The sequence below is a fragment of the Scyliorhinus canicula genome, chromosome 8 (genome assembly GCF_902713615.1).
Source record: "Scyliorhinus canicula chromosome 8, sScyCan1.1, whole genome shotgun sequence".
Lineage (NCBI taxonomy): Eukaryota > Metazoa > Chordata > Chondrichthyes > Carcharhiniformes > Scyliorhinidae > Scyliorhinus > Scyliorhinus canicula.
Genome location: NC_052153.1, coordinates 170,370,977 through 170,384,721, shown reverse-complemented (window position 1 = coordinate 170,384,721; position 13,745 = coordinate 170,370,977). Strand labels below are relative to the sequence as shown.

The window sequence follows — 13,745 nt, the reverse complement described above, 5'->3', positions numbered from 1 at the left end:
TAGTTATCGGAATAAACCTTTATTTCCTTTTAACAACTCAGTGTGGACTCCTTCGTGGTCTACAAAAGTTGGTCAGGAAACATCCCAAAAAATGTTAAACGTTGATTTGTTTTTGAGGATCTGGAAGAAATAAAAGTGTTCCTCCTTGCTCCACCAAGATACTGCAGGCTGCTGCCATTAACACTGCTTACATTAACATTGCAATGAAGTTACTGTGAAAATCCCCTAGTCGCCACATTCCGTTGCTTGTTCGGGGACAAAGAGGGAGAATTCAGAATATCCAATTCACCTAACAACACATCTTTCGGGACTTCTGGGAGGAAACCAGAGGACCCAGAGGAAACCCATGCAGACACAGGGAGACTGTGCAGACTCCGCACAGTGACCCAAGCAGGGAATCGAACCTGGGACCCTGGCACTGTAAAGCAACAGTGCTAACCACTGTGCTACCATGCTGCCCGAAACAACTAGTGTGAAGAGGCAACCTCAAACGCATCCCCATGCTCAATAATGTCAGAGCCCAGAGATCAGTGCAAAGGCAAAAGGCTGAGATATTTTCAACCACCTTCAAACTGAAGTGCCGAGTGGATGATCCATCACAGCCTCCTCCTGAGGTCCCAGCATCACAGACCTTCAACCAATTCAATTCACACCTCGGCAAATCAAGAAACGTCTGAAAGTACTATATACAGGCTATGGGGCGTGATGTTTGGGCAGCATGGTTGCACTGTGGTTAGCACTGTTGCTTCACAGCGCCAGGGTCCCAGGTTCGATTCCCGGCTTGCGTCACTGTCTGTGCGGAGTCTGCACGTTCTCCCCATATCTGCGTGGGTTTCCTCCGGGTGCTCCGGTTTCCTCCCACAAGTCCTGAAAGACGTGCTGTTAGGTGAATTGGACTTTCTGAATTCTCCCTCCGTGTACCCGAACAGGTGCTGGAATGTGACGACTGAGAGATTTTCACAGTAACTTCATTGCAGTGTTAATGTAAGCCTACTTGCAACAATAAAGATTATTGTGATTATTCCACTTTTGTATCTGAAGACTTGTGCTTCAGAACTACCAGCACCTCCAGCCAGTACAGCTACAACATGGACATCTATCTGACAATGTGGAAAATTGTTCAGGTATTCCCTGTCTCTAAAAAGCAGGATAAATCTAACCCGGTCGATTACGACCCCCACCAGTCTCCTCTTGATCATTAGCAAAGCGATGGATTGTGTCTGGTAGCAATGTTATCAGGTAGCGCTTACTGAGAAACAATCTGCTCACTCATGCTCAATTTGGGTTCAGCCAGGGCTCAGTTCCAAGCTTCATTATGGCCGTGACCTAAACATGGACAAAATAATTGAATTCCAGAGAGAAGATGAGAGTGACCTTGACATCAAAGCAGCATTTGACCAAGTGTGGCATCAGGAACCCTGACAAAATTGAAGTCAATAGAGTCATACTTTGCACAAAAGCAGATGATTCTGGTTGTTAGAGGCCTATCATCTCAGGGCGCCAGTGCAGGAGTTCTACAAGGGATTGTCCCAGGCCCAACCATCTTCAGCTGCTCCTCCATTATAAGGTCAAAGTTTTCTTTTATCACTGAGTCAAAATCGTGGAACTCTATTCCTAATAGCACTGTGTGTACACTGCATGAACTGCAGTGGTTCAAGAAGGCAGGTCACATGGCCTTCTCGAGGGCAGTTAGGGAGGAGCAACAACTGTCTGCCTTGCCAGAAATGCTGAAATCCTGCAGAGAGGAAAGGAAATTGTACGCTTACAATTGTGCACGCATTGAAGCAGTATTTCGGTAGGTGCTGTTATGCCGATCAGTATCATGGGGTGACATGCTTGAGCGCAGACGGTGTTTTGTTGGTTGTTGGTTGGTTGCGGGGTCAGTAGGAACCCTGTCAATCTGCAGTAAGTGAGAGAACCCAAGCCTGCCATTGCCATGTTATGCAGTAGCGGCCAGTCTTTCCAATAAACAGTCGTGGAATCAAGCAAGTGACAATAAATAATGCTGGCTGTATGCGGGTATCAAGTAACGAAGAATAACTTCTCAAGGCATGGGAAAAGAGTTCCACGGTCATTCGTCACTCACTCAGGCAAGTAGTTGATAAACTCCATCGAAAAATAACCAAGCACTTCAGGCTCCTTCCCAGTCACGGAAAATGAGATTCTTGTTTCTGATTGATGTTTTTAGAGCGGCTTGTAAAAATGCAGTTCCAGCTGATTAGTTCTGTGGGTGTCAATCTCTTGCTGTTTTATGACCTGCAGACTACGTGCCAGATGTACATTTGCTTTACATAAACTAACAAAGATGAATGACAAAATTTGAATGTGCTTCTTTCTCTCCTTCTCTCCTGTATTTCCTGAGGGAGAGGACTGTGGAGCAGTCAAGCTGCAAAAGAACTTTAACTCTCCCAGTGCTGCAATTGCAGCTAACACTTCTTTTTGGGAAAAGAAAGATGGATGCCAAAATCAGGGGGAATTTCTTAATAACCACAATGATATTCAAGGTGATATTCAGCACTCAGTTCGAGGCAAAATGGAAGCAATGGGGCTGGCATTTGTGCACCCCCCCCCCCCCCCCCCCCCCCCCCCCCGCTGCAATAGTCTTCAGTCATAAAAGAGTTAATGGAAGGGAAGTTTTAGGGCTGGGATAAGTGTTCCTGCTCCAACTTCAAATCATTTAGGGCAGCATGGTAGCATAGTCGTTAGCACAATTGCTTCACAGCTCCAGGTCCCAGGTTCACTGTCTGGGCGGAGGTCACTGTCTGTGCGGAGTCTGCACATCCTCCCCGTGTGCGCGTGGGTTTCCTCCGGGAGCTCCGGTTTCCTCCCACAGTCCAAAGATGTGCGGTTAGGTGGATTGGCCATGCTAAATTGCCCCTAGTGTCCAAAAACGCTAAGTGGGGGTTGCGAGGATAGGGTAGATATGTGGGCTTGAGTGGGTTGCTCTTTGTAAGGGCCGGTGCAGACTCGATGGGCCAAATGGCCTCCTTCTGCACTGTAAATTCTATGAAATTCTCAGGCGAAACCTGTGATCAGCTCGACGTTAATTTATTTTCCTCCCCTCACCTAATGGATGGAATTGTCCACTGAAAACAGGTGTGCATCTCTCCAGATGCACCGTACTGTTAACAGACCAGATTTTCTGACAAAAAAGAAATCGGGGGCATGGTGTACGTTGTCAATCTGTCAGAACAGGGTCTATAGAACGTGCAAGGCCAGCTCCACATAGATCAAGGCGTCAGTATCATCGGCCCCCTCCACCCCCCCCCCCCCCCCCCCCCCCCACAGCGTCAGGTATCCCCCCTCACTGCCTGCTCACCCCCACCCCCTTTAATGCCCACTGTGCCGTCACTGCAATTCTTTGCCTTCAAAGACCTTGGTGTTCTCTTCCTACCCACCACACGTAACGGGACACCCCCCCTCCTCCCCCCGGCCATTGGGCTGCACAGAAGGCCCACCCCATCACTGCCAACCTGTCTCACCAGGTCACTGCCCGAGCCTGTCCTTCTCCTCCCAGTGGCTATACTTACCTTGGCACTCCTGTTTCTCTCGACTGTTTCCCGTCCTCAGCTGTTGTGAACCTCGCCAATGTGACGTCACATTGGTGAGTTTTCAATATTCTGTGAAGGGGGATCACAGAAATGCAGAGAGGCATTTTAATGGTATTCAAATTTATTCAGATGTATTTAAGTGAAGGGCGGGAACCGTGTCACTTAACTGTTGAGGGATGGGGAAAATCAGTAAATGCAATTCTTGCTGGCGAGATCACGTTTCCCGACTCCCACAATATTTTGCATCTGCGTCGTCATCCTCGCTGATGGCTAATGCGGGCACAAAATCGGCGCCAATGTTATTTCCCAAGCAAGGAATCTCATCCAGCATGACATTAAGGTCATGGCGGAAGTAAGACAGATGGATGTTTGCAAATCTGAACCCATGCAAATATCAGCTCCCATCGCAATATCACAAAGTCTTCCTGAAGCACCACAGCTCTTTCCATATCTTCTGAAAGTTATTTAAACTGAAGCATTGAATCGGGTTAGAACCTCTTATTGGCATCCATTGTATTTGTATGTACACCAGTCAAATATTTGTCATCATGTGCAAAGGCCTTTGAATTGTTTGGGAGAAAAACCGAAAGACATCATCAGCCTCACTTGAATCGAAGGCTGTGAGTCAAACCTCAATGAAGCAAAACGAAAAGCACAATGCTCACAAATTAGAAGTAGGAACAATGGCTGCTGGGAAGACTGGAGGACTGAAATTGGTGACAATTCGGGCAAAAGAGTTGATGTGAATGCAAACTGTGATTTCTTCTTTTGTTTTTTTTTTAACAAATTTAGTGTACCCAATTCATTTTTTCCAATTAAGGGGCAATTTAACATGGTCAATCCACCTAGCCTGCACATCTTTTGGGTTGTGGGGGCAAAACCCACACAAACACGGGGAGAATGTGCAAACTCCACACGGACAGTGACCCAGAGCCGGGATCGAACCTCGGCGGATTTCTTCTTTTGTAATCACTCTGGGTGAAGTCTTATGGTGCAGTGGGTAGCATCCCTCCCTTTGAACCAGAAGCTCTGAGTTCAAGTCTCACTTCAGGAATTGATGACCCACGGTCATAATGTGACCAAACAGGTCAAGCGTCAACTTGCAAATTATGCCTACATATGCCAATGGTAAGAATGGAGAAAATTCTTGGAGCCTCTACCATCACTATCCATAGCTCCAGGCTTCAACATGCATGTAAAAGTGTATGTTGCCACAGTGACTTTGATTTCTTGGGGACGGTTGGCTAGATGGCCAATGTGGATCAGATTGGTGTCCCCCCCCCCCCCCCCCCCCCCCACCCTTGCCAACATACGCCTCAGCCCCACATTGATTGACATCTGAAAACAAGAGACTTTAATATTCGGGGAGGACTTCATATTCTGCAACATGCTTGACTGCATCCCACAGTGACGTTAATGAGAGGCCTCTTTCCTGTGCAAAAAACCCATGTCAGAACCTTTACAAATACAGCCTGGCTCCTCGCTAGGGTACAGATGTGAATATTGTCAGCATTGATTTCCATTCATTGAACCAAGGCGTTAAACCAAAGTGGGTTCAAACGACGAACAAAGGAATTCCTTGTGAACTATTAAATGTGCATTAGCGAACATTCACACAATGCCCTTGTTGCTGTCTACAAATGGATGTTTGTATAACTGTATGCTTGCAGCTCTGCGCTGCTGTTTTTGAACTTGAGTTAAGACAGAGAGCTGACAGCTCAAGCTCTTCGCCAGTAGTTTAAGAACAACGAGAAGATATTTTCACTCGACTGCTTTTCCATTTTGCAGATGGTCTGATCGATTGTATGGATCCGGACTGCTGCCTCCATGGCTCCTGCCAGGACCAGCCCTATTGCCGTGGATCTCCCGACCCATTGGACATCATCGGTCAAAGCCAACAGCCGCCCTCTCAGCAAGCTGCCCGGTCCTTCTACGATCGTATCAAGTTTCTGATTGGAACAGACAGCAGTCATAGCCTCCCTGGGGAATACCCTTTCAACAGGAGGTTAGTCAGTCAATGCTGAAATGGCGCAGATAAATCCAAGCACACACTGATGTAGTATGTTGTCTATTTTGTAATAATGGAGTTTGTCCACACTATTTTTCATCCTTCAAGTGCATTTCCTATTCTTGCTTTATGTCATAAAAACATAAAAAAGCTCCTGTAGCAAAGCTGCGAGCATAAGCGCTTTTGTCTTGTGTATCAGATGGTCGTTGGTTTGGAGCTTTGATCCAAACCCACAGCACCTAATCCAGCCTGTCACTTAATGCACTGTCGACAGGAATGACATCAGAGGCATTGGCCAGGGTATGTCAGATGGCAGGGTTTCTCATTCCTAGCACCTGCAGCGCCAGAGGCTGCAGTGGTCAGAAGTGGAACTTCATGCAGTCCAGGCAGTCTGAGTCCCAAGAGTGAAGGAAAAGGTGAAGTTTTCGGGGTCTCAGTATGAGGAGGGTAGGGAAGGCCTTGGGGAATGGTGAATGGTGGGAGATTGGGGTATCGAGGGAGATTCCAGGGGAGGGAGGTCCAATGGCTACTGGATTGTAAGTGAGATACATGAAGCTAGAAGGGGGCTTCTGATGGAGGCGACACCTCACCCCAGGTCTAAACCCAATTATATTTGGACTTCCCCACCCATATGTGGAAAATCGTCTTGCCAGCCTTAAAATTGAGGCTAGACAGGCAATAAATTCAGTTTGTTCAGCAGAATATAACTGGCAAAAGGTGCAGCCAATAATTGGCCACATAATGGCCTTAATTGGGAAAAGAGCAGGCTGCTCATCTGAGTTCTTGCACACCCCAAAGTAAAATCTCTGAGACGCTGGGGCAGACAGGAAGCACATCCATGCTTTCTCACGCTCCCCCCCCCCCCCCCCCCCCACCCCCCCCCCCCCACCCACCCAACCGCCACCACCAAACTAAAAACCTGTCGTGGTGGGGGGGAGCCACTATCTTTCAGATCAGACAGTAAACTGATGCTCTGCCCTTGTGGGTGTAAAATATCCCAGTACACTATTAAGAGAAAGAGTATAGAAGCTATCTTAGCCAAGATTTGTTGCTCCACCCAATATAATCAAGGACACGATAACTGGTAAGCTGTCCCGTTGTTGTTTGTGTGACGTTACTGACCTTAAATGGGTACACTTCAGTCGGTTGCAAGACTCTCAGGGATCTCCTGGGTTTGCGAAAGGCTTTTTATAAGTGTAAGTTATTCCTTTACCGTACAGTACTGATAACATTTTAACTGTAGCACGAAGGTGGCATATTGCTGTTGTTCAGCATTTCATTATTAGCTGCTGTTTTCTCACCTCCTACGGCACTGACGGTGACTCCTCTCTGAGATGGAGTCATGCAGGAATCAGTAATCCACTAATACTTCACACAAGTGCCCCTTCTTCACACCAAACTGGACAGTGAAAATGAGCTAAGGGGCATCAGAGCTGAGCCGAAGGCTGTCCTCACCCCATTCCTCTGCTTGCCATTTGGAACCTTTGGATAGAGACCAGGAATATTAAGTCTGGCTGCTTCTTCCCCACCCCCTATTCAAGAATGCCATTGAAACAGCCCAATGGTACCCTGATTAGGAAGGACTTGGGGGCAGTGAGTAGCCAATTGATCCCTTCGAGGCTGCACCGCCATTCAATGGTTATGGTCTGAACTCCACTTCCCTGTCAATGCCCCATAACCTTGTGTCTCTTCCCTCTCAAAAACCATTCAATGCAGCCTTGAATAAATTCAATGACCCAGCATCCACTGCTCTCTGGGGAAGAGATTTGCACAGGCAGAGGAGGGCCACTAGTTCCGGTGACCAATGGGGACCCAGATAGGGTGTTCACCCCAGAGGGTGGTGTCCCCTCCTGGGTAGAATGCATTGGAGGACCATGTTGTAAAGATGTAAAGGCTGGAGCAGCAACTCTGTGCTGCTCCAGGGCAGCGAGGTCGGTGGCCTCTGTAACTTTGTTCCTTGCTATCAATAAACTCTGTTCAGCGGAATATATCTGACAGAAGGTGCAGTCCGAGGCAACAATGAAAAGAAAATTGCATTCATATAGGGCCTTGTACATTCCCAGGATGTCTCAAGTATTTCAGTCTATGAATTATTTTTGAAGTGCAGTCACTTTTGTTGTTTAGCTAAACATGGCAACCAAAGTGTAGGAGCATCCATGGCAAGTCAGAGCTGTGAAAGTGGCAAAATACATTAATTTGCTTTCAAAGTCTGAATTTTCTTCCAACTCTCAAAGGCTTTAAACTCTGTCTCAATGCAAATCTATTTGGAAATGCTTGGGAATAGGGAGATGAGCCGGATTACAGTCCAATGACTAGCTAATATCTGCTTAAACCTAAGGCAAACAGTTTCAATGATCTATAAAACTTCTGTTGATTGAGCACCTCTATTAAATCTCCCCCAAACCATCTCTGCTGTCAAGACGTGGGGCACGATCCAAAGGCCACGCAGTGCGTGAAAAACAGTTTGCTGTGGTGCTGCGTGACCAATGAAAGCAGGGAGACCCTGCTCCCAGGATCTATCCGACTCACCGCGCCTCGCGGGATTCAACATGATCTCGCGAGATGTTGCGCTGTAAATCCCACGCATTGTGGGCGGGATTAGTTTTTGGCAAATCTGCATATTAGAATGAGGCAGGTAGCCGTGCATATTCTCAAGGTAGCTGAGCCCTTTGCCTTGGAGACCTTGGGCAAGTGCCCTTCAGCACCGGTCCCCAAAAAGAAGGACCAAATGGAACTGCATTCATGGTGGTCTCCCAGGGATCGGAGGCCCCCAGCTGTATCCCCATTGGGCAGGGTGGTGCTCTGGGACTGCTAGTGCCACCTGGGCACCCTAACAGTGCCAGCTTGGCACCCTTGCAGTGCCAGCCTGGCACTGCCCAGGTGGCACTGGCAGGGGCAATGGCAGGGTACCATGTTGGCACTGCTAAGATGCCAAGCTGGCATTCTTTGTGCCTGTGTGATGGGGCAGGAAGTGCCTCGAGTGGGTATTGGGGGGAGGTGTTGCTGGGGACCCTCCCATAATGCTTTTGGGAGGGAGGGGAGGGGGGGGATTTGTCTGAGGGCCTCGGAGATCTCCCGTACAAAACGGGGCTATGTGCAACCTGGGCCGGACGATCCCCATTCAGGTCCCTTATACAACGCGAGGTACCTTGGGAATGGCCATGGGTTTTTCAGCACTACGAGCACCGGGAAACACGTGGCTAAACGCGCTCAGTAGGGGACTTTGTTCACCTTTGGGAGAATCATGCCCAACAACTCCAGCTTTTATTGTCTCGCCACATAAAATGAAGACCAGTTACTTCCTGGTCTGGCCATGGTGGTTCATCCATGCCTGCCACCCACTATCCGATTCGACAGCCTGCTATGCGCCCCCCCCCCCCCCCCCCCAACCCCCCCCCGAGTCGCAGTGCACAGCTGACGCAAGTGTACCAAAGGATATTCAATGCACCACTGATTTGTTTTACAAATCACTCCTTGGCTAACAGGGGCAACTGGGTGATCAGTTTATTAAAAGAAAACTTCTGAAATAAAAACGGGAAATAAAGAGTGAGTCAGTGGCTGTAAAGCTGTTTGATGTCCTTCATCAGAACCCAAGGCTAAAAGCAGCACTGGGGAAAATCTGGAGGAGGGAGGGAAGAGATTTAGCAGATTATGGAAAACATGGCAACATTTGAAAATAGATTGAGTGATCAGCAAACTATATGATAGTACCTACTAGATGTTATGAAACATCATCAGTGCAGCAATGTACATATAATAACTTAAAGGGTTAATTTAAACTGGGACTCACTATAAAATCAACATGTAACTGCAGTGTTAAGAAAGACCTTTTACTAAGATCCCCATTCAAATTTGATTTGGGCTTCTCCCTGTGATTGTCTGTGTATGGGAGAATGTACACGGCGCATTTACATCTCATGAATTCAAAATGGAGAGCACACGCCACCTCTGTTCTGTGAGAGTTGGTGCTTGAGTGTGATTGGCAGGTCACGCATCTCATGGTGGCTGAAAACAAAATAAGAAGTTATTTTTCTCCAGTCCTATATCTTGGCCATGTTACCTGCTGTTACCCTGTGATGATCCAGTCAGACGACTCATGGTGACTGTGGACATTTAGATACAGTGCCCTTTCAGTTGGAATTAGAGCAAGAGATGAGAGAGCCATATATTTTCTTGGCCACACGCTGGTTACAAGAGATGCGTAAATTGAATGCACATGATCGTAGCACATGATGGCAAGGGCCTATTCCCAGCTGTGCCATTTTGGAAGAAAGCATTATTTTTCCACATGCATTGACTTTCAAAAAGGTTCTGCACCCTGACAGAACAAAGGAGCCCGAACGAGGTTAGACACTTCCCTACCAAGGAACTGTGGGAAACAAAGTCAGAGCCAACAACACCTGGGTCCCAGAATAAGGAATCTATTATACGGTCCGGAAAGGAGTCCACACCAACCGGAACAGGTTGATTCAAAGGAAGAAGGTTCAATGCAACAGAACAAGAGTGCAGAGCAGTTACTGTCCTACAGGAGCCAATTCACAGTTCATGCCCCTCATGTTTTATACAGGATGTAACAATAAGAATAAACTTTATTCATGTCACAATGAAGTTACTGTGAAAATCCCCGAGTCGCCACACTCCGGCGCCTGTTTGGGTACATTGAGGGAGAATTCAGAATGTCAAATTCACCTAACAAGCACATCTTTCGGGACTTGTGGGGGGAAACTTGAGCACCCGGAGGAATCCCACACAGACACGGGAGAACGTGCAGACTCCACACAGACAGTAACCCAAGCCGGGAAGCGAACCCAGGTCCCCGGCACTGTGAACCAACTGTGCTACCGTGCTGCCCATGCACCAGAGGGCACCCTGCCCCTCAGTGGGGCAGTGTGTATTCCCCATTGGAAATATCAATCCCCCAGTCTCATACGTGTCCCGTGACCTTAGTGTCCCACGGCCTGCCTAACCCCACGTTATGACAGAATCGTCTTTAGCTAGAATTGCAGGGGCCTGAAAACTGGTTTCACTTGGAATATAGAATATACCCCACGAAGAAAAAGATTGAATAGAAAGAAAGTATATAAGTTGCCTAAGAATATGATCAAAGGAACAGAGCCTTCAGGCACCGATTTTCAAGCTGCACAAGTATCTTTGGTGAGACATTGGCATTGCCTTCACGTGGCTGATGGGAGCATTTCCATTGTAAATCCACAAATTCAACCGTAGATTCCCTTGCTTCCGGCTAAATGGATAACTCTTTAAAAGTCCGTTAAGATCTTCAAAGCAGGCTAATGATGTAAGGTGCAAATTTAATCGAGGCTCTAACGAAGTGCTGTAACGGCGGCACAAATTATTTAATGCGCTTTTTATGAATTTGTAATGACCTGGAAATAAAGGGCGGACAGAACTAGCAGGTGCATCCGTGGTACACGAGCACCTGATGTACAGCAAAACCTGCAGTTATTTAAATTGCCTTGATGTAGTTTAGCCACCGAATTTAATTAAAACTTGAAGAAGGACTGTTTCCTATTTCCTATCGGCTACCCAATTCCCCCTTCCCCCACTACCATCGCCCACTAACCCCATTTACAATATCCCAGAAATTTTAATAATCAATTCATTATTTATTTACATGCTAAGTTGGAAGATATCATCTGAAATTAAAGAACACAGGGAAATGGAGCTGAATATATTCCAACCATAAAACATGGATCATGTTGAGCTTGATAAGTTGTCAGGGGAATGCCTGGATTAAATCACAATATCTGAAATAATATTAGTGTTTTATGAAGATGAATTATTTTAGAATGTCTTTGCTGGTATTATTTGATCACATTTGTTTTGATGGTCTTTTCACAGAGCAGGTGTTTTTTTAGACTGAAGATTTCTGTGTGCGGATAACTCCTTCGAAAGATGTTTGATTCCCCTCTCTTTTTTTCTCTTCCCTGACACATCCCTCACAGCCTGAGCTCCGTTATCAGAGGGCAAGTGCTTACTGCAGACGGAACACCCCTCATTGGAGTAAACGTGTCCTTTCTGCATTACCCACAATACGGCCACACCATCACTCGGCAGGACGGAATGTGAGTTTATGCGGGGAGGAATAAAAGGCAGCTTGCGCGTGATTGAACCCCTTGAGGCGGTAATCGGGAATTAAACCTAAGTAGATCAGCAACATGTTTTGTATTCAACTTGTAGTTCTACCATGGTCCAGGTGTGCTTTAAGTTCTGTTACCGTGTGTGCAATCGGGCAATTCCACCAAATGCTATTTCAGCGTGGACACGTGTTTCATCTGGGAATGGGAACAGGGCAGTAAGCTCAAACCTGCCATTGAGATTTTCAGAGTGCTACTGCCCCACAGAGACAGTCTGTATCACAGAAGAAACCAATCGAAGTTCCATCTCTGCATTGCCCTATTATATAGGAATGTAAGATTTAGGAGTAGGATTAGGCCCATCGGCCTTTCGAATATAGTTGATCTGAGTGTGTGTCCATTCCACTTTCTTGTCTTCCCCCTGCCCAACAACCCTTTGATTCCCTTCTTTGTCAAAAATCTGTCTAACACAGACTTGAATAAATTCAATGACCCAGCGTGTGTTGCTTTCTGGGCAAGAGAATTCTATAGACTAACAACTCTCTGAGAGAAATAAAACTTTAATCTCTGTCTTCGAACACATTTAAATCCTTATTCAAAGAAGGAGACCAAAACTGTACACACTACTCCCAAATGTGGGCCGGGATTCTCCAATAATGGGGCTATGTCCACACGCCCGCCAGAAAACGGGCGCGAATCACTCCGGACTTTTTCTAAAAAGTCCGGAGTGATTCTCCGACTTTTAGGGGGCTTGCAGATCCCCGGCGTGTGCCACGCAGCTCCTGCTGCCGATACAGGGCCCTTCCAGTCTAAGTGTACTTCCAGCCATGGGTCCGTGCATGTGCGCGGTGGCCTCCTGCGGCGCATGCCAAGCGCGACATGACGGACCCACACAGGTTGCCGGTGTGAAAAAAGGTTGCCCCCTCCCCCCAGACCACGCACGCCCCCGTTCGGTGGTGCCCGATCGCGGGCCTGGCTGTCGTGGAGCTCTCCCCCCCCCCCCCCCCCGGAGACTGATCCCCACGCCCCCCACCAGGACGACCACCGCAGCCGCGATGCCGAGCTCCCACTGGGTAGAACCATATGACAACCATGCCGGTGGGAACTCGGCCAGTCGACATCGGAGAATCGCTGCGGGGGCCTCTTTCAATGTCTCCCGACCGGCGGCGTTTGCCGGAGAATCGCGCGAAGGTGTCGCGGGTCCAACACCCCATTCTCCGCCCCCTCACCCGGCCGTGGTCTCTCCAAGGCCCGAGTACAGCTGCAGTGAAACTTCCCCACTTTCGTATTCCAGTTCCCTTGCAGCAAACACCAACATTCCATTTGCCTTCCTAAACACTTGCTGTACCTGCACACTATTCACTCCATACTTGTTCACGGCAGCAAATATGACAGGTCTTTGAATTAAACACTTACCAATTTTCTCAGGTATTAATGTTGTACAATAGGCCAAAAGGTGGAATGTTTAAGTTGTACCATTGTGAAAAATTAGACCAAAGGAATGAACTCATCGGGATCATAGAACTTACAGTGCAGGTGGAGGCCATTTGGCCCATCGAGTCTGCACCGGCCCATGGAAAGAGCATCCCACTTAAGCCCACACTTCCAACCTATCCCCATAAACCCAGAAACCCCACCTAACCTATTTGGACACGAAGGGCAATTTAGCACAGCCGGTCCACCCAACCTGCACATCTTTGTGGGAGGAAACTGGACCATCGGGAGGAAACCCACGCAGACACGGGGAGAACAATCTGCACAGATTGTGACTCAAGCCGGGAATCGAACTGGGACCCTGAAGTTGTGAAGCAACTGTGCTAGCCACTATGCTACCATGCTGCCCAAAGGCTCATTTCTCTTAGTGGCTTGAAGCAAATCACTTAAGATTTCAATTTTATTTTCTATATTTCTCAGTAAAAAGGAATGAATACTTTAAAAGTAGTAGGCCACTCAACATCCAAATGAAAAAGACAGGCTGATATTAAAGAAAAGGCTTATTGTTGTAGAAAGCCTGGAGGAGAAGAGGAAGTACAGGGTTGAAGTGAAAAAGAAAGTTAGGAAAGCAAAGAGAGAATACGATAAAAATGTGGA

At 47.4% G+C, this 13,745-nt stretch overlaps 1 protein-coding gene across 25 annotated transcripts in view; it reads left to right on the top strand.

The window, feature by feature from the left end:
• Positions 1 to 13,745, top strand: part of tenm3 (teneurin transmembrane protein 3) — a 4,148,867-nt gene that overhangs the window by 4,016,052 nt on the left and 119,070 nt on the right. For all 25 annotated transcript variants that reach the window (XM_038805737.1, XM_038805738.1, XM_038805732.1 and 22 more), the window contains 2 exons: positions 5,340 to 5,556; positions 11,523 to 11,642. In XM_038805737.1, the coding sequence (XP_038661665.1) occupies positions 5,340 to 5,556; positions 11,523 to 11,642 (337 nt within the window). The remainder of the gene's footprint in view (positions 1 to 5,339; positions 5,557 to 11,522; positions 11,643 to 13,745) is intronic.